The sequence below is a fragment of the Lithobates pipiens genome, unplaced genomic scaffold (assembly GCF_037356315.1).
Source record: "Lithobates pipiens isolate NorthernLeopardFrog02 unplaced genomic scaffold, aLitPip1_a1.2 Scaffold_23, whole genome shotgun sequence".
NCBI lineage: Eukaryota > Metazoa > Chordata > Amphibia > Anura > Ranidae > Lithobates > Lithobates pipiens.
The window spans coordinates 305,177,633-305,203,747 of record NW_027507785.1 but is presented as its reverse complement, the minus strand read 5'-3'; the positions used below and the strand labels follow the sequence as shown (position 1 = coordinate 305,203,747).

Genomic DNA, 26,115 nt, shown 5'->3' with positions numbered 1-26,115 from the left:
GTGTGTCCGTCCATCCCTGTGTGTCCGTCCATCCCTGTGTGTCCGTCCATCCCTGTGTGTCCGTCCATCCCTGTGTGTCCGTCCATCCATCCCTGTGTGTGTGTGTGTCCATCCATCCATCCATCCCTGTGTGTGTGTGTCTCCATCCATCCATCCATCCATCCCTGTGTGTGTGTGTCTCCATCCATCCATCCATCCATCCCTGTGTGTGTGTGTCTCCATCCATCCATCCATCCCTGTGTGTGTCTCCATCCATCCGTGTGTGTGTGTGTATGTGTGTGTGTGTGTGTGTGTGTGTGTGTGTCCAGCCTACCTTTGTCCCGAGCCTCCTAATAACCAGCAATTTGTTTCATGGAGTTGGGCTTTAAAGGGACTACAGATCCCTATTTGGGATGATCCTACTTTCTTTATGGTGTTATGATGCCCTATAGGGTGAGCCATAGTGCCGGTGAAGAATAATGAATCTTTATGTACACAGGGTTATGGAAGGCATTCGAGGGCACAATAAACACATGTAATCAGGGATTGTTCTGGCCAGAATTATCTGCTGATAAGAGCAAGCAGCCGCATTCTGTAGGCATATGAATTATTAATGTTCCTCTGAAACTCTCTGGCTTGTTCTGAAAAGATCATTTCTTTGTGAGCAAAGGACTGAAAAACACACAGCACACAAGGAAGGGGGGATTTACCTTGCCTCCTTGCCTCCGTCCCGTGCCGTGTCGTGCCGTGCCTTGCCTTGCCCCCGTCCCGTCCCGTCCCGTGCCCTCTTCGTCGGCGGCCATTGTAAAATTCAAAAGCTGCGCCGCCGCCTTCGCCTGTGATAGGCGGAACACTGAATTTCCCAGCAGCCTGTGTTCCGCCTATCACAGACGTCGTATCATCCTCGTCCGTAGTACGAGGATGATACGATGTCCGTGATAGGCGGAACACAGGCTGCTGGGAAATTCAGTGTTCCGCCTATCACAGGCGAAGGCGGAGCCGGAGGCGCGGCTTTTGAATAGAATGGCCGCTGTCTGTCTGCTCGACACGCTGTTCGAGCGGGCAGACAGCGATGACTCGAGTATAAGCCGAGGGGGGCACTTTCAGCCTCAAAAAAGAGGCTGAAAATCTCGGCTTATACTCGAGTATATACGGTAAATAGATACCTAACATGTGATGCTTTAAAATTGCGCACACTCGTGGAATGGAACAAGCTACAGTGCTTAAAAATCTCCATAGGTGACGTTTTAAACATTTCTACAGCTTACCAGTTTAGAGTTACAGAGGAGGTCTAATGCTATAATTGTTGCGCTTGCTCTAACGATCGCGGTGATACCTCACCTGTGTGGTTTGAACAGCGTTTACATTTGTGGGCGTGACTTCACTATGTGTTTGATTCTGCGCGTGAGCTTTACATTATTTTTTTTTTTTTTTTTGTCCCTTTTTCACATTTTTTTTTTAATCACTTTTATTGCTGTCACAAGGAATGTAAATATCCCTTGTGACAGTAATAGGCACATGACAGGTACTCTTTATAGAGGGATTGGAAGTCTATAAGATCCCAAATCCCCTATTTTGTAAATGCTATAACTTTTGCGAAAACCAATCAATAAACGTTTATTGCAATTTTTTTTACCAAAAATATGTAGAAGAATACATATCGGCCTAATCTGAGGAAAAAATATTTTTTCTATATATTTTTAGGGGATATTTATTATAGCAAAAAGTAAAAAATATTGCTTTTTTTGATTTTTTTTTCAAAATTGGCGCTATTTTTTTGTTTATAGCACAAAAAATAAAAACCGCAGAGGTGATCAAATACCACCAAAAGAAAGTTCTATTTGTGGGAAAAAATTGACGTTTTTTGGTTGGGAGCCACGTCGCATGGCCGCGCGATTCTCAGTTAAAGCGTCGCAGTGGCGAATCGCAAAAAAAAGTGCCCTGGTCAGGAAGGGGGTAAAATCTTCCGGGATTAAAGGAGAATTGTACAAAGAAAAAAAAAAAAGACTGGCTAAACCCACACGTGCTTTTTTAACACTTCTATTCCTTTATATTGGCTTTTGGAATTTACAAATACAGCAATTTATTTATCAGATGAAAGGTTTAGCACCAGGAAACACTTTTTGAAAGATAAAAAGTGCATTTTATATACAACTATAGAGATCGGACCAAAATGAGGGACAAATGAGGAGGAATAAGGGACAGAGGGACATTGCTCCAAATCAGGGACAGTTGGGAGCTATGCAATTTAGCTGCGTTTTTCAAAACCCCACCAAAAACACAGCTGTCCATTGAAAAAAACACATCAAAACTGCTCCGCTTTTGCATTATTGGCACGTTTTGTTAAAGAGGAACTGCAGTCTGCTGACATAATTTGTAATAAAAACATCTTTGCCATTCTAAAGCTTCCCTCCAACCACTTTGCATATTATTTTATGTACACTGCAATTCTGTACTTGCTGCAGAAATCTCCCTCCACTGATTCTGCCTGTATCCATTATAACTGTGGGCAGCTGAAGCTGCTGCCTCTTCACTTCCTGGATTTACAGAGGCACACCTCCAGCTCTCATTAGCCCTCTTATGACTCACCCCCCCCCTCCCTTCTTGACAAACATTCAGGAGAGAGAGAGCTGTGCATGATGTCATAAGCCTAGGCTAATGACCAGACAAGAAACAGGAAGTGGGCTGTATAAGGAATTTACTGGTAGATTTTACTTATCCAAAGTTAAAACAACAAGAAGGGCAGAAGATTTAACAGATGGAAGGCTGAATAAATGACTGAAGTTCCGCTATAATAAAAGCCTGGTTTTTGGTGTGCATTTTATACGATGGCTGCTTTTCAAAATTAATAATCTTGTATTTTTTAGGGCACTAATCAAAGATGGAAGAGAATTATCTGATACCCGCCTCTGAAAGTCTTCTACTGGAACATGGACTGTCTGTGGACAACCGTTGGGGTGAGAAGCTGGAGGAACTTGTGGCGGTGCACATAGTGAAGCTGCTCTTGAAGGACGTGAACCTTCTGCAGTTTTGTACGTCTCTGAAGTTCTGCTCTTTGGCCGATAACTACATCAAAGACATCAGAGCTCTTCAACCATGTGTTCACCTTGTTAAGTTGGACTTACATGGAAATCAGGTACATACAGGGCTTTTATTCAGCGGAAGCGCGGTGGGGGGGGGGCGCAATTCCGGCACCTCTAGCACTGAATGTATGTAATGCGTAGGGTTGCTGGGGTGCGCTGGAGTTTTTTTTTTTTTTATGCTGGTTCCTGGGGGGAGCTATTTTTGCTGGGGAGGTCTAATGCTGTTGGATGGGGGATCTATTGTTCCTTGGGAGGGGGTTGTTGCTGTGGGGTCAATTGTTGACAGGAGAGAGCGGCTTTTGATGGAGGGGTCTATTGTTGCTGGCTGCTGGGAGATCTATTGTTTCTGGCTGCTGGAAGGTCACCATGTTGATGGGGACAAGGGCCTCTTCCCAACAACCCTGGCCGGTGGTTGTGGGGGTCTGCGGGCAGTGGGCTTATGGGAATCTGTCTTCTTTCTCTGCTTCCTTCCGAATGCCTTCTCCCCCCCCCCCCCATGTTGAAGGCATGTGGCCTGGTATGGTTTAGAAGGGGGAGCACTCGCTCGCCCCCCCACTCGCTTGCCCCCCCCCTTTTCCTGACCTGCCAAATAAGGGTTTGGTATGGATTTTTATTTTTATTTTGCTTCACAAAGATAACACCAAAGACACCAAACTGTGGTCACAGACGCGTTTCACACATACATCTTGTGCTTGATCATGATTAAGCACAAGATGTATGTGTGAAATGCGTCTAAGTGAGCACAGTTTGGTGTCTTTGGTGTTATCTTTGTGAAGCAAAATAAAAGACAATCGGAAGTTCTGGATGTGCAGCCATTTATTTCTTCTTTCCAAGTTTCCCACAGAGGGGCTGGCACTCCAATCAGCCTTATCTTTATACACCTGGAGCAGCGGTTCTTTTTTCTTGTATACTACTTTAACCCCTTCTGCCCATCCTTGGCATCCCTTTTAACTGATGTAATATGCCTAGAGGCAAGAAGGTGTGCCCGAACACATGACCACTGTCATTGTCACTATTGGCACAGTGGCAGTGAAGGCCTCTCCATACGGTGCGCAGCGGCCCCCCTAATCCATGCATCCAACCCCCTAACCCACATGTGCGGCGCCGGGCACATGGATCCCAATGGGCATTTTTATTTTTTATTTTTTAGAAGCACGTCATTTGAGCTGGAGACTCTATTAGGCTTCAAAAAAGAGTGGGCTCAGGGCGCAGGGCACACCCAGTTGTGTGACAATAGCAAATTAATATTCGCCGTTGTCCTCCTGATTCTCCTCCCGGGCAATCAGGAAGTGTGTCCTTGAGACCTGTCACTCGATTGGCTGAGAGGAGAAGTGAACCTATTGGCCGCCAAGGAGTATGAGGGAGGAGACGCAGGGGAAGCCGCCGTGAAGCACCAGGAGGAGGAGACGCCTCCTGCCGCCCAGAGGAAGCACTGCCCACGACCTAGATGGGGTAAGTGCAGGGCTGGTGACCAACCACCGGGGGGGGTGACCCGACCTCCCGGGGGGGAGAGATGACGGCGGATGGATTTGTGCCACCCCTGCAAAGAAAATGCACAACCAGCCGCCACTACACAGTGGTCATGTGATCGGGACTCCCAATCACTGCTAGAGACCAGGAGTTATATGTGAGTGTTGGTCATTGTGCTGGGTAAGTAAGCGCGCCCTCAGCACAGAAACCTTGGCCACCCAAGGACGTGTAGGCGTTAAAGCCCACCCTCTCTGCCGCCACACATATGTGTTACGTGGGCGGCAAAAAGTTAATTGTTGGGATTACATACACTTTAATTAATGTTCTATCCTAATACTCCTTTATTATAACAGTATGTCTCATCTGGATTTTTTACAGCCAAAGAGCAGAGCGATGTACAGAACGATGCACAAGCAATGTGTAGGCGTTACGGGAATAAAAAAAATAAATGATATGAAAAAAAAAAAAAAAAACCTTTGCAATCAAACAGCGGGGTGTGAGGTTATATGGTCTCGAAAGAAGATGAATTTTAGTGCGATTCCAATAAAGTGGAATTTTCTTTCATGAGGTCAAGCAACTGGCTTATATATAAAGTTTTTATCATTTTAATATTGGCGCCCTTTAATTAGAACCTTTTTTTCTCAGGAAGTGGGAGAACTCATAAGGTGACTCTCTAACTTTTTTGGGCATTAGACACATTTAGAGGGAGGATGATGAAAAGAGTTCCCAGCGTCTCATTTATTTTTAGTGAGCCAAGCAGAGAAGCTTCCCGTGGAAGTACAATAGGAACAATTTAATTGCAACGGCATAATTTATCTCCTCTCAACTTTCTCCCAGCTGACAGTACTTTTAATCAGGTCCATGAGCGCGAACAGGTGACCGCGTTGTCCATTGTTGCATGAATGAAGAATGTTTAACATAAAGTCATTTAAATGTACTTTTTCCTCTAGAGAAAGAACAGTTTTTTTGTTTTTTTCTGCTTCCTTCTCCAGTGAACCTGTCAAGTCCTAAGTACGGCTGAGCCGGCAGTACCAGTGAAGCGTAGCGCATTGCAACACCCGTGATTACCTGCGGTAATCTTCAGAACAAAGTTATGCCAACTTAGAGCCCCTGCATTCCAGGAGCAGACTGAACTGAACACGGGGTTGGCAGTTAGACCCCCCTCCGACCTCTTGATGCTATGCTCTGCTCTTGCCAATCAACAGTCCAATGCATAAGCTGCAGTTGGCAAGTGGGTTGCCAGTATTGGAATGGGGGCTTGGCGCCAACCAGGGGCGGACTGACAACTCATGGGGCCCCCGGGCAATAGGAGATTATTGGGCCCCCACGCAATCAGAGATTATGGAGCCACCCAGTATACACAAACACACACAGTATACAATCACACAGTATACACAGACATGTTTATATTGGCTGAGAAGGTACTGGAGAGGTGGGGCAGCTATAATCTCTGGATTTTTAGACCAAAAGGATTTCGGTAAGGGACATTTCAGAGACATATGTAAAAAAACAACACAAATTTTTACATGCTGTCCCTGGTTTTACTGAGGCTGGCAACCCTGATGGGGCCCCCTAGGGGCATGGGGCCCTCGGGAAGTGCCCAAGTGGCCCAATGGTCAGTCCGCCCCTGGCGCCAACTTGTGCAAAGATCAACATCTAGAATATGAGTTGGATCTGGAACCGGTGCATTTCCAGTGAACCTGTCAGGTCCTAAATACGGTTAAGCTGTGAATGCCAGTGATGCATAGTGCTATGTGACATCCACAAGTGTCCACAGTAATCTTCAGAATTAAGTGGTGCCAGCTTAGGGTCCCTGGATTCCAGGAGCAGCTTGAACGCAGGGCTGCTGAATCTAAGTTGGCAGTTAGACCCCCTCCACCTCTCAACGCTATGCTCTATTCTTGCCAATCAGCAGTCCAATGCATAAGCCGCAGTTAGCAAATGAGGGGCAAGAATTGGAATGGTGGCTTGGTGCCAACTTGAGCAGAGTTCAGTATCTAGCGTATGAACTGACCCTGGAACCGGGGTTCAACCTAAAACATTTTCAGTGAATCTGTCAGATCCTAAGTATGGCTGAGTTGACTGTACCGGTGAAGCGTAAAGCATTGCGATGCCCGCAATTACCTGCTGTACTCTTCATAAAAAAGTTGAGCCAACTTAGAGCCCCTGGATTCCAGGAGCAGACTGAACTGAACATGAGGTTGGCAGTTAGACTTCCCTTCACCTATTGACGCTATGCTCTGCTCTTGCCAATCAACAGTCCAATGCATAAGCTGTAGTTGGCAAATGGGTTGCCAGTATTGGAATGGTGGCTTGGTGCCAACTTGGGCAGAGATCAAAATCTAGAATATGAGCTGGATCTGGAACCAGCGTATTTCCAGTGAACCTATCAGGTCCAAAATATGGTTAAGCTGGCAATACCAGTGATGCATAATGCAATGCAACATCCGCAAGTATCCACAGTAATCTTCAGAATGAAGTTGTGCCAGCTTAGGGTCCCAGGATTCCAGGAGCAGCTTGAATGGGACTGCGACATCTAAGTTGGCAGTTATTCCCCCTCCACCTCTCAATGCTATGCTCTACACGTTGCCAATCAAAGGTCCAATGCATAAGCTGCAGCTAGCAAATGAGGTGCCAGTATTGGGATGGTGGCTTGGTGCCAACGTGGGCAGAGTTCAAAATCTAGTGTATGAGCTGAAGGTTCAAGCTAAAACATTTTCGGTGAACCTGGCAGATCCTAAGTATGGCTGAGCTGACTGTGCCGGTGAAGTGTAACGCATTGTGATGCCCACAATTACCTGCTGTAATCTTCATAAAAAAGTTGTGCCAACTTAGAGCCCCGGGATTTCATGAGCAGCTTGAACAGAGGGCTGCAGTATCTGAGTTGGCAGTTAGACCTCCTCCACCTCTTGACGCTATGCTCTGCTCTTGCCAATCAACAGTCCAATGCATAAGCTGCAGGTAGCAAATAAGGTGCCATTTGGGAATGGTAGCTTGGTGCTAAACCGAGGTTTAACCGAAAGCATTTCCTGTGAATCTGTCAGATCATGAATGCCATTGTGTTGGCAACACCAGTGATGCATAGTGCAATGTCTGCAAGTATCCACAGATATTTTCGAAACAAATTTGTGCCAACTTAGAGCCCCAGGATTGCAGTAGCAGCCTGAACACAAGGCTGCAGCTTCTGTTGGCAGTTAGACCCCCTCCACCAGTTAGACCCCCCTCCACCAGCCAGCACTAAACTCTGCCCTTGCCAATCAACAGTCCAATGTATAAGCTGCAGTTGGCAAATGAGGTGCCAATTTTGAATGGTGGCTTGGTGCCAACTGGACCAGGAACTGGGTGCAACGGCAAGCATTTCCAGTGAACCTGTCAGGTACTAAATATGGTTGAGCTGGCAGTAACAGTGATGCATAGTGCAAAGCAACATCTGCAATTGTCCATAGTAATCTTCAGAATGGAGTCGCACCAACTTAGAGCCCCAGGATTCCAGGAGCAGTCTGAACACAGGGCTGCAGCCTCTGATTTGGCAGTTAGACTCCTCCACCTGCCGACACTATCCCTATCTATGCTCCATTGTTTGGCATCTGGTTGCAGGACCCTGGTGTAGTCCATAATGGGGACAGGGCTAGTTTCTACTTACAGTGCCTTGAAAAAGTATTCATACCCCTTTAATATTTCCATATTTTGTTGTTAAAACCCAAAAATGTAAAGGTATTTTATTGTGCTTTTATGTGATAGACCAACACAAAGTGGCACATAATTGTGAAGTGAAAGGAAAATGATAAATGGTTTTCCAAATTTTTTACAAATACATATAAAAAGTGTGGCGTACATTTGTATTCAGCCCTTTTACTCTGATAGCCCTAAATAAAATCTAGTGGAACCAATTGCCTTCAGAAGTCACCTAATTAGTAAATAGAGTCCACCTGTGTGTAATTGAATTTCAGTATAAATACAGCTGTTCAATGAAGCCCTCAGAGGTTTGTTGGAGAACCTTAGAGAACAAACTGCACCATGAAGGCCAAGCAACACTCCAGGTCAGGGATAATATTGTGGAGAAGTTTAAAGTAGGGTTAGGTTATAAAAAAAAAAAGGCTGAGCAAGGAGAGCATTAATCAGAGAAGCAGCCAGAGGCACATGGTAACTCTGGAGGAGCTGCAGAGAAGTCAGGTAAGAGAATCTATCCACAGGACAACTATTAGCCGTGCACGCTAAAAATCTGGCCTTTATGGAAGAATGGCAAGAAGGAAGCCATTCTTGAAAGAAAGCCATAAGAAGTCCTACTTGGGCGGCACAGTGGTGTAGTGGTTAGCACTCTCACCTAGCAGTAAGAAGGTCACTGGTTCAAATCCCAACCATGACACTACCTGCCTGGAGTTTGCATGTTCTCCCTGTGCCTGCGTGGGTTTCCTCCGGGTACTCCGGTTTCCTCCCACAATCCAAAGACATGCAGGTAGGTTAATTGGCTTCTGTCCAAAATTGGCCTTAGTATATGAATGGGGACCTTGGATTGTGGGCTCCTTGAGGATAGAGACCAATGTGGGTGTAGCAATGTACAGGGATAGGGACAATTGTAGACACTCACTCAGGTTGAACTGGATGGACTGGTGTCTTTATTCAACCTAACTAACTATGAAACTACGAAACTATGAAGTCAGTTTGCCGATTGCGAGAAGCCATATGAGGGACACAGCAAACATGTGGAAGAAGGTGCTCTGGTCAGATGAGACCAAAATTGAACTTTTTCTCCTAAAAGCAAAACGCTATGTGTGGCAGAAAACTAACACTGCACATCACCATCCCCACCGTGAAACATGGTGGTGACAGCATCATGTTGTTGGGATGCTTTTCTTCAGCAGGGACAGGGAAGCTGGTCGGAGTTGATGGGAATATGGATGGAGCCAAATACAGGACAATCTTAGAAGAAAACCTTTAGAGTCTGCAAAGGACTTGACACTGGGTGAAGGTTCACCTTCCAGCAGGACAACGACCCTAAACATACAGCCAGAGCTACAATGGAATGGTTTAGATCATTGCATATTCATGTGTTAGAATGGCCCAGTCAAACTCCAGACTTAAATCCACATGAGAATTTGTGGCCAGACTTGAAAATTACTGCTCATCTGACAGAGCTTGAGATATTTTGCAGAGAAGAATGGCCAAAAATGTCACTCTTTAGATGTGCAAAGCTGGTAGAGACACCCCTAAAAGACTTGCAGCTGTAATTACCATGAAAGGCGGTTCTACAAAGTATTGACTCCGGGGGGCGCCATACAAATGTACACTTTTCACATATTTATTTGTAAAATATTTTCAAAAACCATTTATCGTTTTCCTTCTACTTCACAATTAGGTGCCACTTTGTGTTGTTCTATCACATTAAATCCTAATAAAGTACATTTACATTTTTGTAACATAACAAAATGTGAAAAATTTCAAGGGGTATGAATATTTTTCAAGGCACTGTAGTTCCCCACTACAGATCCCCACTTCCTGTCCTGTTGGGAGATAAGCATCAAAGCAGGGTGGTGTTTAGGGAGTTGGAGTGTGCAGCAGACCAGTGAAGAGTAGTTGGTAAGAACTGCTGTGTGGGTTTATCCCCTGTGGGTGCCATGGCGCCTAATAATTCTAAAAATATTCACAACATGCAATGGGCTTCCCCTCCAGGCGAATGCCACATATGTTCCGCATAGTGGGTAGACCATGGAGTGGGCATAGCACTGTACAGAACCAACCATGTTTGATGCAACCATGAAGTAATAGACTGTTGCAGGTTACATTGAATTAAATTGTGAAAGACCACAACATATGGAATGTGATGTTGCCAGTTACATAAGAAAAAATAAAGGTCCATCAAGAAGCAGACTGAGCTTCATCGTTCTGGTAGCTTCCTTGGGAGGAAGAAGTAATGCGGACACTTTATCGGCGCAGAGCAATTTTTTTTTTAAATATATTATAAACTATATATATATATATATATATATATATATATATATTATATTTTGCTATTAAATAACATTTCTAATCAAATGCAATTAATAACAAGAGTCCCCCTTTACATCAGAGTCCGCAGAGTTCCCCTTTTACATCTGAACTTCTAGAGTTCCCTTTCACTGTAAGGGGGGACTCTGCAGACTCTGATGGAAAGGAGAATTCTGGGGACTCTGACATAAGGGATCCTCTGGGAACCCAGATTTAAGGAGGAACACTGAGAACTCTGATGTATGGAGAGGAAACACTGTTGCCTCTGGTGTAAAGGGGAAATCTGATGTAAGGGGTGCTCTGAGAACCCTGCCATACCTTAGTGTACTCTCTCAGAGGCAGGAGAGAGAAGGGGAGAGACTTCAGTCACAGACTGGGATGGATGGTGAGCTCACTCACTTGGCAATCAGCACCTCTCATCCAGATGTATCTGAGACTGCTGGACTTCAAATTTCCAGCCCCCACTTTCCTTTTCTGAAGTACAGTGCTGGGGATTGGAGTGTGGGCTGACACAGAGGGGTAGGAGGTGGGGGGAGAGGTTCAGATCAAGCCCTCTCTCCTGTCCTGTCTGTGCGTGTGTTAGTGCTGGCTTTGGGCAGCGTGAAAAAGTGTAACAGTCACTCTCAGCTTAGACAACTGCAGCCAGCAACCCTGCTGGGAAGCCATAGTCCAGTCTGAATAATGTGTCCGGGTTTCAGGCAGTCTCAAACCCGGACACATGGTTCCAAACCCGAACTGTCCGGGTCAATCCTGGACAGGTGGCAACCCTAGGTGGTGGCAGTTCACCTGTCTGGACCATGCACCAGAAAAACTTGTGACCGTATTGCATTTAGACCTAGTGGGTGAAATGACCTCTGACTGACCTTGCCTGGAACCAAAGTATTGGGACCCCCACAACTCTGTTGTAAAGTATTTGTTTTGTCCACTTGCCAATGGCTTTCCCACCATGGAAATAGAGCCAGAGACCCGTAAAAAGGTTTCTACCACCCCCTGACTGCAAGATATTCATGTTGGCCTCTAGTAAGGGAACTGACTTATCAAGCTCCACTTAGGGGCACTACATGGTAGTGAAGTGAATACCTGATATTTGGGCGGAAAAGTATGTGAATCACTTCTCTTTCTCCCATATAACAGCTCTGATGCTTGGCAATCATGTTTCCTGCTGATTGCTCGGCTCTAGTCGTCACTCCCTGGGGGGCAGGGTTCAGACAACTGATGAGAAATCGATGCTTTCGTGCAAAGAATGGTGGTCCTCGGAAACCTGCAGCCACAGGGAGAGAATTTCAACTGGCCTTGTTTTTATGCAGCCTCCATTGAGATCCTTTTTGCTGAGAGTTAAAATGGGCTTTAGAAGCAGTAAAAAAGAAAATTTTCTCTGTAAAAGTCAGAGCAGAGGTGTGGCGCTTGGGTGCCAAAGATTGACTGTCTACAAGCCTCAGAGGATGGGATTCCAGCCATGCATACAGGCCATACTACCTTTGAAAATACAGCAAAATAGGTGTAGTGTCCTCCTAGAATAGGTTGCTAGAAAAAGGCTCAGCTAAATTTAGTTCTTTGGCTCCTCTGTAAACATTGGGCCGGTGTGTGATTACCGTTTGCTTTTCTGGGTCTCACTGCCGGCAGGCTCAACTACTTCTCCCTGCCTTCCAGTGGATTCTAGAATGTAGTGTGTTGGAAGAGCAGACCCTTGGCCTGAATATTTATGTACCCAGTAAGTGGCTGTGGAGGGCCTAAATAGTTTGGGGCCTGGATCAACGGGGTTCTTGTTCAGGAGGAGAAGATCTCAGCCTGAGGGGCTTCTGGGCAGTGTATCTAAAGTCTGAAGGAAATTATCAAGGTCCCAGCTCAGTGAGGGCTGGGGGGGGGGGCTATTTTATGGAAGTAATTGGAGCCAACTCAAGGGGGTTTACTGAGGATCTGGCCACAGGGGATGTGTCTGGCTGATATCGGAGCGCAGGCATCCAAGTATACAGGAACATTGTGAGTATATGCATGGATGCAGAATACTAGTAACTGTGCACTGCTTTAACCCCTTGAGAAACTGCTCCAGTAGTGCTAACTTGAGACTTGCCCTTTGCTTGGAGTCTCAGGTTTGCTTGTTCCCATGGTGTTTACTAAGAGGGAGCTTACCCCAAGAGAGTAGACAGGACAAAGAGTGTCCTTTTGGTTACTTTGTGCACTAAACTTGGAGTATCCCAAAGTCCATTGTGCATCCCAACCAAGCTTAATGAGCATTAAAGCACAAAAAAAGACATCCTTTGCTTGGTCATTGAGTTTAAAAAAAGAAAAGGAACACAAGGGGGTGCCAGCTAAGAGCAGCATCCATGGCATTATAATGATTAAAAGGCCAAATGCAAACTCACAGAAATATAAAATCAAAAGCTGCTGAGCTGCAGCCATGCCACGTTGGATGAAAGCTGTCCACCGGAAGAGCGGAAGAGGTGCTAGTGACAGCAAACAGCATGTTGTCATTGAGGAAATAAAATTCAATGTTCTAAAAAGGGTTTCCGAAACACGTTACCGTCGCAACTATCCCACCCCCAGGTGTGACATCACATCCTGCCTTGTGTCCCACATTGACTCGCCTCATTTCCTGGAACATTGGACTTGGTTTCCTCACTGACAACAGTTTTCTGCCATAGGTGGCTCTTCCGGTGGGTGGCCTCCAAGCAATGTGGCATGGCTGCAGATAAGCTCTTTGATTTTATATTTCTGTGAGTTTGCATTTGGCTTTTTAATCGTAATAACCCCATTGATGCTGCACTTACCCCGCGCCCCCCTTTTGTTCCTTATTTGTAACTTCAGAGATTCGTTACTGTCCCACATGAAGCTGCCTACTGAAGTACAACACCCTTCCTATGGGATCTTTACAAACTCCTTATGAACATTTTATGAACTACCTATGCTACACAAGCACATCTTCACATTTATCTAGGGGTCTTAGCGGCTAACTCACATGGATGGTGCATTGGCATTTGTTTGCGCCACAATTTCCATTGTTTGTTCATTGAGTTGTATGATTGTCCGAGTTGTCATGTGCCTGGCTACCTGTACACCCGCATGGGAAGAGAACCTGGGGCAAATCAGTGGAGCCTGATAAAGGTCTGCGCTACATAGGCATCTTCAGGACTGAACACACTGCAATATCTATCTATCTATCTTTTAGATACAGAATCTTCCTGGGATGGAATTCTGGAGACCTTTAAAGAACATGAAACTTCTTTACCTGCACAACAATCGCATCAGAAGTGTGAGCAATGTAGAATCCTTATCCACCTGTCCTGCACTCTTAGGTCTCACCCTCTATGACACACCACTGAGCTTGCAGAAAAACTACCGCCATATTGTGGTCAACAGTATATGGTCACTAAAAGCCTTAGATCACTTTGTTATCTCCGATGAAGAAGTTATCGAGGACTGGACCCTGCAAGGAAGATTCAAAGCGCTAAGCCCGGAACTGCAACTGAACATGTTGCCTGCTTCCAGCAAGGTAATGCTTTTCTTATATATCACAACTGCTAAAATCAGCAGATTTTTCTTTTATAGTGAATGGGTCCAAGTCGTTTATATAACCTTTATCATGCAATAATGGTAATAAAAATGAATTATGGGATAAACTATTATGCCATGTACACACGACCAAACTTTCCGGCAGAAAAGGGTCTGGCGGCCTTCCCGACAGACTTTCGGCGAAGTTCCGACGGACTTCCAAATGAACAGACTTGGCCACGCACAAACGGACTAATGCCCCATACACACGGTCAGAAATTCAGATGGAAAAAGTCGTGTGTGGGCTCCATCTGACTTTTTCCATCGGATTTTCCGAAGCACAAAGTTTGAGAGCAGGATCTAACATTTTCCGACACTAAAATCCGATCGTTTAAATTCCGATCGTGTGTAGACAATTCCGACTGACAAAGTGCCACACGTGCTCAGAATAAACTAAGAAACGAAAGCTATTGGCTACTGGCCTGTTTATACTCCTAACGTACGCGTTTGACGTCACTTCGTTCCGAACGATCGGCTTTTCTGTCAACTTTGTGCGAATGCAAGACAAGTTTGGCCCAAAATCCCCAAAAATCAGACGGATTTTGTGGTTGGAATGTCCGACCGTGTGTACAGGGCATAAGTCCATTCGTTTTGAACGTGATGATGTAAGATTGGATCTGTAGACTGTAATACTTCTAGCCCTAGACCTCCTCTGTAACTCAAAACATGCAACCTGTAGAATTTTTTAAACTTCGCCTATGGAGATCTTTAAGGGTAAAAATTTGTTGCCATTCCACAAGCGGGCGCAATTTTGAAGCGTGACATGTTGGGTATCAATTTACTCGGCGTAACAATATCTTTCACATTATAAAAAAAATTGGGCTAACTTTACTGTTGTCTTATTTTTTTATTCAAAAAAGTGTATTTTTTTTCTAAAAAAGTGCGCAAATACGGTATGACAGAAAGTATTGCAACGACCGCCATTTTATTGTGTTAGAGAAAAAAACATGTATAACGTTTCGAGGCTCTAAGTAATTTTATAGCAACAAAAAAAATGTTTTTAACTTGTAAACAACAAATAAATTTTTTTTAAACACATAGGTAAAAAATAAAATAAATTGGCTCTGGCAGCAAAAGGGTTAACCAGTGTTAATTTTTGCAGCAACTTTCGATTTAGTTTTAGCCTTATGCCCCGTACACACGATCGGAAATTCCACCAGCAAAAGTCCGATGAGAGCTTTTGGTCGGAAATTCTGACCGTGCGTATGCTCCATCTGACTTTTGCTGGCAGAATTCTTCGTTCAGGAAAAATTTCCGATCGTCTGTACCAATTCCGACGTGCAAAATTACTACGCATGCTCGAAAACAATTTGACGCATGCTCGGAAGCATTAAACTTAATTTTCTCGGCTCGTAGTAGTGTTGTACGTCACCGTGTTCTTGACGTTCGAAAGTTCAGAGAACTTTTGTGTGACTGTGTGTATGCAAGCCAAGCTTGAGCGGAATTCCGTTGTAAAAACCATCCAAGTTTTTTCAGATGGAAAATCTGCTCGTGTGTACGGGGCCTTAAGGCCCATACACACGATCAGACTTTTTGACAACAAACATGCAAATTAGCTGTTTTGGAGCAACATCCGACCGTGTGTACGCTCCATCGGACAAACTTTTTTGGTTTTCATCTGACTTTTGTTGGCTGTGCGAACGGACAAACTTTCTGGCAACAAAAGTCCTATGGAGCAAAGTCTGATCGTGTGTACAGAAAACCATAGGACTTTTGTACAAAGTACAAACACGCATGCTCAGAACCAATGCAAAAGATCAGACAACAATACAGAAGTTGACCAAAGGTGGCGGTAAAGAGCAGAAAAACCACATGATTTGGTGAAAGTTGGCTGAAAAAGTCCTGCTGTGTGTATGCAATACAAGTTCAGGGCCGACGCCCTTTGTACAAAAATCCAAGGGAAAGTTTCTACAAAGTCCTATCGTGTGTATGAGGCTTTAGTCTTAAGGCCTGTACACACGATCGGACTTTTTGACAACAAACATGCAAATGAGCTGTTTTGGAGCAACATCCGACCGTGTGTACACTCCATTGGACAAACTTTTTCGGTTTGCATCTGACTTTTGTTGGCTGTGCGAACGGACAAACTTTCTGGCAACAAAAGTCAGATGGAGTAAAGTCTGATCGTGTGTACAGAAAACCATAGGACTTTTGTACAAAGTACAAACACGCATGCTCAGAACCAATGCAAAACATCAGACAACAATACAGAAGTTGACCAAAGGTGGCGGTAGAGAGCAGAAAAACCACGTGATTTGATGAAAGTTGGCTGAAAAAGTCCTGCTGTGTGTATGCAATACAAGTTCTCGGCCGACGCCCTTTGTACAAAAATCCACAGGAAAGTTTGTACAAAGTCCGATCGTGTGTATGAGGCTTAAAGACTAAAATGTCATTTTAGTTTTAGTCGTGTTTAGTCTACTAAATCTCAAGGACATTTTAGTCGACTAAAACTCATTTTAGTCATCTGAAATCTAAAGTTGAAATCCATTATTTAAGCATTTCTCTACAATTTCCAAACTCATTATATACTGCTGGAGTGAAACATCGAATATTTTATTAATGTTATTGAGGTATGTTCATTTTTATGTCGAATTTTAATTTAGTTTTACTCTTATGCTGCGTACACACGATCGGACTTTCCGCCAACAAAACCGTGGATTTTTTGTTTGAAGGTTGTTGGCTCCAACTTGTCTTTCATACACACGGTCACGCAAATGTTGGCCAACAATTACGAACGTGAGAACGCGATGACGTACAAGACGTACGACGAGCTGAGAAAAAGGGAAGTTCAATAGCCAGTGCGGCTCCTTCTGCATGATTCTGAGGTATGCGTGGACTTTTGTGCGTCGCACTTGTGTACACGCGATCGGAAATTCCAACAACAACGTTTTGTTGGCGGAAAATTTGAGAACCTGCTCTCAAACATTGTTGACGGAAAGTCCGACAGCAAATGTTCGATTGAGCATACACACAGTTGGACTTTCCGACAACAAGCTCACATCCAACATTTCCTGTCGGAAAATCTGATCGTGTGTACGCGGCTTTAGTCTTTTCACTAAAATTGCATTTTAGTCATCTCAGTTGTTTTAGTTGTATTTTAGTCGACTAAAATGTTTTAGAGGGTTTTAGTCCATGAAATGAACACTGGGGTTAACACGCACAGGACAAAGGTATATAAATTCAACCATTGTACACAAACTCTGTTACTGGTTTAAGTGCGGTAAAAAACCTGCCGGGTTATTTTCCCGTGTTGTTTGGCTCCCAGACGGTCCTCTTAAGAATCAGACGCTAAATGATACATTAGTAAGCTGGTTATAGATGTGTAAAGGTTATGAAATCCCCCGGGGACCCAGGCAATTAAATAGATTGTCCTCTCCATGATCCTGGCTGGCTTTCCTTTAATGCATGTATACTATACTATATACTATGCTATATACTATACTATATACTATAGGCTGTCAGCTCTGTGCATTACTTTGTTTCTTAGAAATAAAAAATAAATAAAAATTCAGGCAGTAGGAGCAATTATTGTACAATTTTCCATACGTCGTGTACAATATAACTCCATCCGTACGTTTTCTGTGATAAATGCAGCAAACGTACGCTGGAGTTTTATCAGAACGGTTGTTTATCTTATATTCTCGGTGTGCAATCTGTAAGAACATTTCGCTTTCCCTTCTTTTTCTTCCCTAGTACAGAAAAAAACTTGTATCTAAACCAAAAAGCAAACAGCTAGAAACACTGCTGTCATACATTTACATGGGCTGCTTTACCTTCCAAAGGAGTTGTATTTTTGTCCATCCAGACCTGAGATTTACCCAGCTAGGTTACACAGTGAAGCCCTATCTGGCAGGGCAGAAGACCTGCTTTTCTCGGCTGAAGTTAAAGCTAAACTCCAGAATATGTGATTATTGTCCAAATCCGCGCGTCACTTATATATTCCTAGTTGATTCTTGGTGTGCTTTGTGTATTTCTTCCAGATCTGTGCAGTAATCCAGTGTAAGGCTTCCGGTAATCAAGACCGGTCACTGCTGCTCTCTCTCCTTGTGCAGGGTGACTGGTCTTGTCTCCGCCCCCTCCTGTAGTTTTCTGCAGGTGGTCTCTAGTGGGTGGAGCCTGCTGGGTCCCTCCTACAGCTCTGCTTCCTCTCCTTGTGCAGGGTGACTGGTCTTGTCTCCGCCCCCTCCTTTAGTTTTTTGCAGGCAGTCTGTAGTGAGTGGAGCCTGCTGGATCCCTCCCACAGCTCTGCTCTCTCTCTTTGTGCCCCAGTGCTGGGACAAGGTCACCTAGAGCCCAGGACGAACATGCCAAACTGCGCCCCCCCCCCCAAGTAGTATGAGAATGATGTGTCAGAAACCCTCCCCAAAAAGAATTGGGGACTAATCTGCATAATTACCTCCTAAACATAAATTCCCCCCAATCCAATACAAATCGCCCCCCCAGCACAAATCTTTGCCCCCTCCATCCCCCAAATCCCCCAAGCAAAGATGCACCCTCCCCCCCAAAAAAATAACCCCTCCTAGCACAAATCCCCCAACCCACGCCCCCTCAATCATCCCTACTAGCACAAATCTCCCCCCTCCCCAAAAAAATTCTCCCCTAGCATACATCCTCTTCTCCCGAACCCCCCCCCCCCATATTTCTCCTCCTAGAACAATTATTTTTCCCCTACTGACCCCCAAATTCCTCCTCCTATCACAAATCCCCTCCCTCCTCAATCTCCTTGCGGTGCCCCCCCCCCCAGCTCACATGATACCACAGTGCCCAGGCCACCCATCCCTTGCCCCGGCCCTGCTCCGCCTCCTCCTGTAGTTTTCTGTGCGTGGAGCCCGCTGGGTCACTCCCACCAGTTGTTGCTGCTCTCTCTTTTAAAGCAGGGTAACTGATCTTGTCTCTGCCCCCCTCCTGTTGTTTTTTGCAGGCAGTCTGTAGTGGGTGGAGCCTGCTGGGTCCCTCCCACAGCTCTGCTCTCTCTCCTTGTGCAGGGTGACTGGTCTTGTCTCCGCCCCCTCCAGTTGTTTTTTGCAGGCAGCCTGTAATGGGTGGAGCCTAATTCCCCCCTCCCACAGCTCTGCTCTCTGCACAGGCTATGTTCAGCACATTGATGATGTCACTGTTACTTTTACAAGGTAATTTCTGGGCTCGCCAATTAATTTGATGCATATTATATCTTATGTGGCCACTGGAATATATTTAAATTAGAGTTTGTTTTGTGCCTGGGGTCTAGCTTGAACAAAATTGCTAATATTTTGGCAGACAAATCAATTCACTCATGCATTTCAACTTTTAATTTACATGTTTGCTTACAGTTCTGCTTATCAGCCAATCATATCAATCAAATGTGTTTTACTGTATTAAAAACTGTATTTGTGTGTATAGTTTGTAATCGTGTCCAGTAGACTGTATATACATGGGGGGTCTTTGACGCTCTTGTTTCACTGTTGATTAAAGTAGTTGTAAAGACACAAAGTTTTTTAACCTTCATGGATTCTATGCATGAAGGTGAAAAACCTTCTGTGTGCAGCTCCCCCCTCAGCCCCACTAATACTTACCTGAGCCCCCTCTCGATCCAGTGATGTCCACGAGAGTCTTGACTCTCGGGGACTCACACTACTGATTGGACTTTGGCAGCAGCGGGAGCCACTGGCTCCCGTTGCTGTCAATCACAACCAGTGAGCCAATCAGGAGACAAAGGGGGCAGGGCCGAACTGTGGCCTCCCCTGTTCCCACGTGCTCGCGCACCAAAGAAAACGCATACGCAAGTCGAGCCCGCAAAATGTAAGCGGTGTTCAAATTACGCATGTGAGATGTCACCGCAATCGTTAGAGTGAGAGCAATAATTTTAGCAAAAGACCTCCTCTGTAACTCTAAACTGGTAACCGTTACTTTTTTTAAAGTCGCCTATGGAGATTTTTAAGTGCCGGGAGTCTATGCCTCTTCCTGTCCCGGCCCGCTGTCTCTGGGACCCGTGTGTGTCCCAGCATAATGGCGGCGGCAGCAGCCGACAGCCGAGCGACTGATCGGCCTTGGCTGCCGACATCGCTGGACCCTGGGACAGGTGAGTGTCCATTTATTAAAAGTCAGCAGCTGCAGTATTTGTAGCTGCTGGCTTTTAATATATTTTTTTACAGTGAAATCCCTCTTTAAGTGCAAGGAGGTCCATGACGTCTCCTGAAATGATCTCTAATATTTATATCTGACAGGTTTATGGCTCTGCCAGAGCACACACTGGGGCTGTCAGAGGAGAAAGAGGCACACAGACAAGCCTTGCCCCTCCCCTCTGCTGCCCATTCAGAGAAGCCTTTGTACCTTCTGAATGAGTTTGCATAATACAAAGGCTTCTATGACTGGGCGAGAGAAGGTGAGGGGCAGACATAGCAGCTGCTATGCTAAAATGCTAAAGATGCTAAAACCTGAACCATTAGCGTTGGGCTTCCAGATATAAAGCGATAGTCGTCTTCTGGGAGTGCAGTAAAACTGTCTGATTTAAATAATAGAGATAAGCCTAGAAGATGTCAAGTACCACCTTGGACCTAAAATATAACTAAAGGCAAAGTTTTTTTTTTCTTTAGTTTTGGATAGAATGCAGAGGTATTAGAACCCCTGTCAGGTTTTTATTGCTGTCTGTGCCCCCGTTAGGGAGAATCACCCTTTCTATTTGTCCTGTTTATCATTATCATTGAAAGTAAAAGAAAATCCCACATTGTGGGTTGTCCCCAGAAAAATAATAGAGGGAAAATCTTCCAATGGGGACACTGGTTCTTGTGACCTGGGGGGTCCAAGTGAATTTCTTTGATTTGCTGGGGTTAGTTCCTGTTTGGCTATGGGACAGGAAGTTAAGGGAAATCTCCACAATGGAACACAAATGGCAAAAAATAAAAAATCTGACAGGTTATAACCCTCCCTTACTTCATCCTAAATGGGGAAAAAAAAAGCTTTTTCAATAGTTCTTCTTTATTTAGTGTGACTTCACTTTTTACAAAGTAGCTGAATTTCTGGAGTTTAGATTTAAAAGCAACAGTAATGATTGGTAAGCAGAAACCATGTGACCTGGGCAGCCTAGGCTTTGAGCTGGGGAACAACAATTTTTATTGATGGCGAGAATTAGATATTTATTTACTCAAAATAATAATGTGATTTGGTAATGCCGACATATACTTTATTGATTCACGTGAAATGCGAGCCTTAATGAAGGGTCCAGGTTAAATAAGCGTGAATTTCCATCTCCTATGACCTTCTTGTGTTGTGTTGCAGGAGATCTCCGTGCAAAGCGAGACAAAAGACACCAGCAAAATCATTACAAAAATCAATTGCGTTCTGGCCGCCTCTTCTCCGGTGCTAATTGTCCAGAAATGGATACGAGGGTATTTAGTGCGGCGGAGGATGGGGTACGTAGAATGCTCTCCGACAGTTTTATGTTTGTTTGGAGCGGGCCGAGAAAATAAGAAACACATTTCAGAAAGTGGTTTATGTTCCCATAAAGCATATGAGCCCTAGCGTCCCATGAACACACGGCCGTATAACAATAATGGCCTCCTATAAAGAGCCCACAGCTCCCTGAGCCCCGATCTTTTGGGGGAAATAAACTGTTAAGTAGTCAAATCTGGAGGGCATGAGCGCTATAGAAGGAATCGCTGCATCTGATCTGCGGGATGATAACTGTATGAGACATTGGAGAAAGAACTATTAGTGTATATATACTATGTGTGTGTGTGTGTGTGTGTGTGTGTGTATGTGTGTGTGTGATTATATATATATATATATATATATATATACATATATATATATATATATATATATATATATATATATATATATATATATATAAAACATTTTTTTATAGATAGAGATATATACATATATAGATATTTATATATGGTCATGGCCCTATGACCGAGACAGATATGGATCACATAAATACACGACAAGACTTACAACATAAATAGGCCTGAAGTGTGCTCTGGTGGTCTAGTCGGTATGCCAAGAAAAGAGGGCATACCCAAGATACCGTATATACTCGAGTATAAGCCGAGATTTTCAGCCTCTTTTTTGAGGCTGAAAGTGCCCCCCTCGGCTTATACTCGAGTCATCGTTGTCTGTCTGCCCGATCAGCGTGTCGAGCAGACAGACAGCGGCCATTCTAGGATTCAAAGGCCGCGCCTCCGTCGGTGATAGGCGGAACACTGAATTTCCCAGCAGTCTGTGTTCCGCCTATCACGGACATCCTCTCATCCTCGTCCGTAGTATGAGGATGAGCGGACGTCCGTGATAGGCGGACCACTGACTGCTGGGAAATTGAGTGTTCCGCCTATCACGGACATCCGATAGGCGGAACACTCAATTTCCCAGCAGTCAGTGGGAAATTGAGTGTTCCACCTATCACCGACAGAGGCGCGGCTTTTGAATCCTAGAATGGCCGCCGACGAAGAGCTGAAGGACGGAGGCTCGGCTCGGGACGGGCCGGGACGGGACGGGACGGGACGGGCCGGGACGGGACGGGACGGGCCGGACCGGACGCAGGCTGGACGGACACAGGCTGGACGGACACAGGCTGGACGGACACAGGCTGGACGGACACAGGCAGGCTGGACACAGGTAGGCTGCACGGACACACACACACACACACACACACACACACACACACACACACACACACACAGGGATGGATGGACGGACACACACACACACGGATGCATGGACACACACACACGGATGCATGGACACACACACACACACACACACACACGGATGCATGGACACACACACACACACACACACGGATGCATGGACACACACACACACGGATGCATGGACACACACAGGGATGGATGGACACACACACAGGGATGGATGGACCCACAGGGATGGACGGACACACAGGGATGGACAGGCATGTCTCACCCTCGGCTTATACACGAGTCAATAATTTTTTCCAGTTTTTTGGGGGTAAATTGGGGGCCTCGGCTTATATTCGGGTCGGCCTATACTCGAGTATATACGGTAAGTAATGGGTAGTTATGGAGAAGCATGTGCTGAGAAGTGCCCTAAAAAAGAGGAGGGTGGGAGGGTATCGTGCACTGGAACCGGCAAAGAGTATGGGCCACTGGGCTGCTTAAATACCCCCCAGTCTCCTCCCATAAATCCAGGCCACCATACTGGCCTTCTTTATATATAAATATATATATATATATATATATATATATATATATATATATATATATATATATATATATATATATTAGTATAGCTCACAAAAGTGAGTATACCCCTCACATTTTTGTCATTTTTTTTTTTTGTATCTATTCAAGTGACAACACTGAAGAAATGACACTTTAATACAATGTAAAGTAGTGAGTGTTCAGCTTGTATAATAGTGTAAATTTGCTGTCCCCTCAAAGTAACTCAACACACAGCCATTAATGTCTAAACCGCCGGCAACGAAAGTGAGTACACTCCTAAGTAAAAATGTCCAAATGTGGCCCAATTAGCCCATTTTCCCTCCCCGGTGTCATGTGACTCATTAGTGTTACAAGGTCTCAGGTGTGAATGGGGAGCAGATGTGTTAAATTTGGTGTTATCGCTCTCACTCTCTCATACTGGTCACTGGACGTTCAACATGGCACCTCATGGCAAAGAACTCTCTGAGGATCTGAAAAAAATAATTGTTGCTCTACATAAAGATGGCCTAGGCTATAAGAAGATTGCCAAGACCCTGAAACTGAGCTGCAGCACAGTGGCCAAGACCATACAGCGGTTTACCAGGACAGGTTCTACTCAGAACAGGCCTCGCCATGTTCAACCAAAGAAGTCGAGTGCACGTGCTCAGTGTCATATCCAGAAGTTGTCTTTGGGAAATAGACATATGAGTGCTGTCAGCATTTCTGCAGAGGTTGTAGGGGTGGGGGGTCCGCCTGTCAGTGCTCAGACCAAACGCCGCACACTGCTTCAAATTGGTCTGCATGGCTGTCATCCCAGAAAGAATCTTCTTCTGAAGATGATGCACAAGAAGGCCCGCAAATAGTTTGAAGACAAGCAGACTAAGGACATGGATTACTGGAACAATGTCCTGTGGTCTGATGAGACCAAGATAAACTTATTTGGTTCAGATGTTGTGAAGCATGTGTGGTGGCAACCAGGTGAGGAGTACAAAGACAAGTGTGTCTTGCCTACAGTCAAGCAGTGTGGTGGGAGTGTCGTGGTCTGCGGCTGCATGAGTGCTGCCGGCACTGGGAAGCTACAGTTCATTGGGCCGCAGGGCAGTATTCCAACATGATAATGATCCCAAACACATCTCCAAGATGACCACTTCCTTGCAAAAGAAACTGAGGGTAAAGATGATGGACTGGCCAAGCATGTCTCCAGACCTAAACCCTATTAAGCATCTGTTGGGCATTCTCAAACGGAAGGTGGAGGAGCGCAAGATCTCTAACATCCACCAGCTCCGTGATGTCATCATGGAGGAGTGGAAGAGGACTCCAGTGACAACCTGTGAAGCTCTATTAGACTCCATGCCCAAGAGGGTTAAGGCAGTGCTGGAAAACAATGGTGGCCACACAAAATATTGACACTTTGGGCCCAATTTGCACATTTTCAACTTAGAGGTGTACTCACTTTTGTTGCCAGCGGTTTAGACATGAATGGCTGTGTGTTGAGTTATTTTGAGGGGACAGAAAATTTACACTGTTATACAAGCTGTACACTCACTACTTTACATTGTAGCAAAGTGTCATTTCTTCAGTGTTGTCACATGAAAAGATATAATAAAATATTTTCAAAAATGTGAGGGGTGTACTCACTTTTTGCGCTACTGTGTATTATGTATGTATATGTGTGTGTGTGTGTGTGTGTGTGTGTGTGTGTGTGTATATGTATATGTATATATATATATATATATATATATATATATATATATATAAATTGTATTATATATATTTCTTAAATAATATCATGAATTTAAATGAATATGAATCTATCTATCTCTATAGAGATAGATAGATAGATTGCATTTTCAACAATGAAACAAATAACTTTTTTTAAATTACATAAATATACTAATAATAATTTTATTATTTAAAATACCTAGTTAATACTCCGTAAAATTCCTATAGTGTGCATGGACAGCTAGGCTAACATGGAGGAGAATTTAGAGGAAAAGAAAAGGGGAAAAAAAAGCTCAAATGTGTGATAAAGCTGTTTTATTCGAGCTGTAGTGAGAATAAGCCCTTTATTAAAAAAAAAAAAGTAGCTAAGTAAAACAAAATTGACACAGATATGTATTATAAAAAAAAAAAAGAAGAAAAGTCAGAACTGGTGACAGGGTCTCTTTAAATGCAGAATGAAAAAAAGTTCCCCGGTCTTCGGCGAGCACTTTTCACCTCTGCGGTGTTTTGCCGCTTTGCTGCTGTTGTTTAGCTGACAGCCTGGGCCTGCCTTGTAGTGTCAGCTGAGCCCATGATCTGGATAATACTCCAGAGTCTTCCTCTGGGAGCCGCCTGTCTGAGTGAAGAGTAAGTAGCAGCAGGCGCGGTGGAGGAGCTCGGAGAGAGAGAAGAAGGAAGCCGAGACATAGCTCAAAGCTAAATAGAGCGCTGGGAGTTCGGGAGGAGTGATAGGGGTATAAAAAAGAAAAATGAAGTATCCATATACAAAATAAAATAAGGTAGACAAAATCCAATCTGCGCTATGGCTGCCATCGGAACTTTTCTTTATGGATGTGGAGGGTCACAGTGTGACTCTTCATCCCCCATCCATTACCCGGGGCTTAGAATATTTGCACGGTATACTAAAAATAATATGTCGCGTGTATATTTGTAGCCTTATTTTTCAGCCGGGGAAGCAGAGAACAAAATTGCATTCCCAGCGGAGGAGAAGTCAGGAGGAGGATGGGAAGAGACTTCTTGTAAAATCCAGATTGATGGATAACGTTTCCGACCTCCCCAACAGCAGAAGAATGGCTCCCATTAAGCAGGTAGGGCATCCAGAAGATGGGGCTTCCCATGTCCCTGGCACTTTGTTCGTTTCCGTGTTATGAGATAGGAAAAGAAACATA

At 44.6% G+C, this 26,115-nt stretch overlaps 1 protein-coding gene across 2 annotated transcripts in view; it reads left to right on the top strand.

Annotated features, from left to right (window-relative positions):
- Positions 1-26,115, top strand: part of LOC143926588 (leucine-rich repeat and IQ domain-containing protein 3-like) — a 72,414-nt gene that overhangs the window by 11,414 nt on the left and 34,885 nt on the right. Inside the window, exons 2-5 of one of the 2 annotated variants that reach the window (XM_077450471.1) lie at positions 2,847-3,115; positions 13,684-14,007; positions 21,321-21,454; positions 25,881-26,034. In XM_077450471.1, coding sequence (XP_077306597.1) covers positions 2,861-3,115; positions 13,684-14,007; positions 21,321-21,454; positions 25,881-26,034 — 867 coding nt within the window. In that variant the 5' untranslated portion in view covers positions 2,847-2,860. The remainder of the gene's footprint in view (positions 1-2,846; positions 3,116-13,683; positions 14,008-21,320; positions 21,455-25,880; positions 26,035-26,115) is intronic. The other variant, XM_077450472.1, reaches the window with a different exon arrangement.